We start from the raw sequence: 4,994 nt of genomic DNA, 5'->3' as shown, positions 1-4,994 counted from the left end.
GACTACTTTTGTTGTCCCCTTGACTTCTTACATTGATTTTAAGCGGCGAATGCTTGAAGTTGTAGAGGGGTTGAAATAACAATTTTGTGAGTTAGAAAGAAATAAGAAAATACTTGTCAGTGACTTTGGCAAAGCATAAGAAAAAATGGCCATCTTTTAGGGATATGTCTATCAACATGATATTTCCATTCGTAAATCCCTGAAAAAGAACTTCTCGAGCCCAATGCCACCATTTCCTATTTTTCCTAAGGAACTGATATTGAATCTTGAAGCAAAAGATAAAGAACTTACTATTTCCCCCATGCATAACCAAGATCCGAGAGAGATGAAGCCGGGATAGAATATGTCCACATTGAATCTAATGATGATGGAATGGATACCACTCAGACTACTACACTTGCACCACGATACAAGGCCTCTATGTCTGCCTAGGAACGTGCAATTCGTCAACTGATTGATGAAATCACAAAGTCAGATATCGATGATGATAAGGAAGAGGTGCCCATCAACCAGCTTAAGAGAAAAAGATTCAACAAGGCTACTAGTAAAACCGTTCAAGATGATAGTGATGACTAGGATAGGCCGTAATGTTAAAAGAGAGCTGTAAGGAAATCCACACAATCCAAATAAAGTAACGTTCTTCCCTTCCAAGCTTTGATTTTTATATTTTTCATTTTCATTCATTTTGGATTTTCTATGTTTCATGCATTCATATAGCTTGTATTCATTTAATTTGTTCGTGTTCATGCATTGAGGACAATGCATCCCTTAGGTTTGGAGGTGTACTGCACATATAGACTGCATTGTTAATTACTCATACAGTCCTTTTGCCATAACATTCAATTGCCATTTAAATATCTACTTATGTGAGGATATGGTTATCAATGATGTTCAATGAGGATAATAACTCTTCTTGGTAAACTTAGAAAATATTGTGATAGTTTTTTAGGTATGTTTAACATTAACATGGTTAAGGCCAAACCCGTTTGAAGTTCAGATGCAGCAGGGTACTCTTTCTATGGGGTAGAACCTCCTCAGGGAATATAAGGTTTTCATGAGGCTGATCTTGAGCCGCCATCCAAGCACGAATACCTTCATTTAAAAGAATATTTTTGGTGTAGAAAGTCTCAAATTCAGGATCTTTTGCTGCACGGATTTCCTGGGAAACGAAGTCATAAGCACGTAGGTTCAGAGCCAGACCGACTACTCCAAGAGCACTCATCCATAAACCAGTTACTGGTACAAATAACATAAAGAAATGTAACCAACGTTTATTGGAAAAAGCAACCCCAAAGATTTGGGACCAAAAGCGGTTAGCGGTGACCATTGAATAAGTTTCTTCGGCTTGAGTTGGGTTAAAAGCACGGAATGTATTTGCACCACCACCATCCTGAAATAAAGTATTCTCTACGGTAGCACCATGAATAGCACAGTTGTTGAAAATGACTTTCTAAAAGTAGAATAATTGAAATATAAATCCAATTAGGCTATAGTAGAATTTTTTAAATAAATTTAGGACTTCTTGACTTAAATTCAGTATAGTAATGGTGTATAATTTTAGTCATGGTAAAATAATATGAATACTCCAATGTTTGAATCTGTTTAGTAGGTCAGTAATATTTTGTTTGCTCCATTATATTTTTTACTAGAAAAATGAGTTCAGATATGAGTATTTTTTTGTACATATTTTCAGGACATTCCACTAAAATTTAAGGCTAAATTGCTAAGAAGGTGCTTGTTTGCTCCATCCATTTTTTTAGTTAAAATATTTTGTTTCATGAGTGATTTTGTAACACTCCAAACCCGTATCCGTTGCCGGAATAAGGTTAAGAGGTATTACCTGACTGAACAAAACTTCTATAAGGTCAAAGATACTTACCAGACATAAATAATCAACAATGCAAACATGTCTCATTGATTTTCCATAAGAGCTCTTATAAATTTCCAAAATGACTCACTATCAAAGCATAACCGAATATCTAATAACAAATTAACTACTGTCAAGTTATAACTAAAACATTTCACCACATTAGTTCAATTATAAGGCTTCTTTAAACAAAATGGGCAAGCCATCTTCGCATGGCTATAATGTATACAAAGTCAAAATATCATTCTACCTATAGTCTATCCTATACATGCCTTAAACCATGATGATATACAATCTTCTCAACTCACATAATGACTCGATAGTGTGATGATATCTCCGACCCTTCCAACTTGAGCTAAAGTATAAACCTATAAGAAATGGAAAAGAGAACACGGAGTAAGCTTCAATGCTTAGTAAGTTTTAAGCAATGCAAACAATTAATTTACTTATAGATCTATTATTTCAAATTTTCAAGAAATCATTCCTAGATAATTGTCATTTTGGCCAAGTATCCATGACCGTAATGCATATTTAGCAAATTCACCTCACTTGAATCTGAACTCAATTAAAACCAAATATTTAAATCACAAATAAGATCTTAAGAACTCGAAAAGCATCTCATTAACAAGTTTTAACCATGTTTGCAACAAAATCACAAATTCACTACAAGCTGTCTTCCTGAGCAATAGTCACTAAATTATTTAGAACTGGAGATAAGAAACTCCAAATAAAGTGATGTAAAATTTCCCTGAAAATAGACTCAAATATCTTCCATCTATAAAATTTTCAGAATTTTTGGTGTGACCAATCAATACCAGATTTTTATTGAAGTTTCTCCTGTTTCACTGTTTGACTATTCTGACACCTCTTCACTACGAATCAATTTTCTCATTATACAGAATTTGAAATATGTTATTGTTTATTTCATTTGAAAGTAGACTCATTAAGGAGTCTAAGAATATAAATTTTATCTTATAACCATTTTTGTACCATTTATAATGATTTTCTGAAAACAGAACAGGGGACCTCGAATTCATTTTAACTCTATTCCACGCCACTTCAATTATCTCATTATTGGCAATTCTTTTGCTTACATAGTTTCTTTTATAAGAAACTAGACTCATTAAGATTTCATAACATAATTTATTCAGCCTCTAACTCAACTCCTACAATTTAAGGTGATTTTTTGAAATCACGTTACTGCTGCTGTCTCAAGCAGATTTATTACCCATTCTTTGCATTCATATTATTTAACATGTATATCACCAAATCAATCTCATTTAACCTTTCACCATAACCGAATACACACATACACAAATGAGATTTTCACATATACTTCTCATTTCGCATTCATGATTCAATTCCGATCAATCTAACATATAAAAGTATATAATACATACCTAACCAACTTAATGTATTGAACATATTCAATGGTAGTTTACTACGAACATTCGAAATCAAAATCTTACTCCAATCATCGGCATTAAGTCTGCTAGGTTTAAAACCCAAATCCAATCACCACCACAAAGCATGCGGGACTTTAAGCCCAGATGTAATACCAGCACAAAGCCTTCAGGACTTAGCCCGGATATAACACCAGCACGAATGCATTCGGGACGTAGCCCGGATATAACACTAGCACGAACGCCTTCGGGACTTAGCTCGGATATAACACCAGTACGAATGCCTTCGGGAATTAGCCCGGATATATATCTCACATAAGGCCTGCAGGTCTTAGCCCGGTTAAAATCCTCAATTATCGTTCACATATATTTATCATAATACATTAGCATTTCATTTACCTTACTAGAACTCAAGCACAACATGCTTATCAATAATTTCATTTTCGGCTCAATAGTCACATGCAAAGAACCCGATTTCGTTTCACTATCCAACATGATTTCTATAACCATTCGGATACAAGTCATATGTACAAATTACTTATCTCACTACTTAATTCAAGTAGATACATTAGGTGACAATTTATATATTATGCTTATATATCATGATTTTATCAAATCATAAGCTAAGTTCCATTACTCAAAGACTTACCTCGGAAAATTTTGAATAGTTGTGAATAAGCTATTCGACTGCTTTCTCCTTTCCCTTATCGGATCTAGCTCCTCTTTGCTCTTGAGTTTAATTTAAACCAATAAATTTGTTTAATCATTTTGAACATCAAAGGCAATTTAAAGCACTTAACCTTTATACTCAATAATGAAACCAAACCGTATACCTAATTATTTTAACACATCACCTCCAATGCATATATTGACTAACATATACCCAATCCACATGCCAAGTTACCATGAATAAAAAAATTACATATATATACTACTAGTAATCTAATTATCTACTCGATCATATAGGGTAACTTCAATGCATCATAGTTATACAATTTGCCATACACATACCGCATATTTGACAAACCGAAACTACTCTTACATATTATCCATTATACTCATTTCAATATATATAACATAGCTGAATATTCCTTAATTTAAATGCATATAGTGATACTTTAGTAAAATATAATAACCATCTCCATAAGTATATTTTTACTCATGCAAAGACCGTACCTTAATCAACCATAGGTAGCACCCAAATCATCAACATTTTAACGCACCAACTACTTAAACTTAACCTTTCATACACTTATATCTAATGTCATAAGAAATGCCGAATGCCTAATTTAACCAAACTTAAAGATTTAGCCTTCATCACTTTAATTAACCACTACCTATTTTTCAAGACTTCAAATACAAAGAAATGAACACTTATACTCTTATGCCGAATTAGCTAACACTTATAATCCATAGCCGAATGTCATTAAACCTAAGGCAACATAATAATTTTACCTATCACCTCATACTTTATTATCAAAATGAATTAATTATACTTATAAAGATAATATCAAGCCGAAACCTATGAACCTATGCATAACATTACTTATATTATTCAAAATTATACCTTAAAAATCATATACATAGCCGAACCTTTTCATAATTAAACCTCTAATTATTTATTTCAATCACCCAAATGGCATTTGCTCCCATTTAACATTTATATACCAAACGATTGTTCAAGACAAACAAAATCTCATCTCCTCCCTTGACAACCACAACCG

At 33.0% G+C, this 4,994-nt stretch overlaps 1 protein-coding gene across 1 annotated transcript; it reads right to left on the bottom strand.

The window, feature by feature from the left end:
- Nucleotides 1-970: 970 nt before the first annotated feature.
- On the bottom strand, nucleotides 971-3,780 carry LOC121213538 (photosystem II D2 protein). Its single transcript, XM_041086333.1, has 2 exons — nucleotides 3,670-3,780; nucleotides 971-1,450 (listed from the first exon to the last, which is right to left on the bottom strand). The coding sequence occupies exons 1-2, from the start codon at nucleotides 3,778-3,780 to the stop codon at nucleotides 971-973; spliced, it is 591 nt and encodes a 196-aa protein (XP_040942267.1).
- Between the last annotated feature and the right edge of the window lie 1,214 nt (nucleotides 3,781-4,994).

This window comes from Gossypium hirsutum, chromosome A01 (genome assembly GCF_007990345.1).
Source record: "Gossypium hirsutum isolate 1008001.06 chromosome A01, Gossypium_hirsutum_v2.1, whole genome shotgun sequence".
Taxonomy (NCBI): Eukaryota; Viridiplantae; Streptophyta; class Magnoliopsida; order Malvales; family Malvaceae; genus Gossypium; species Gossypium hirsutum.
This window is presented reverse-complemented; position numbering and strand designations above follow the sequence as displayed.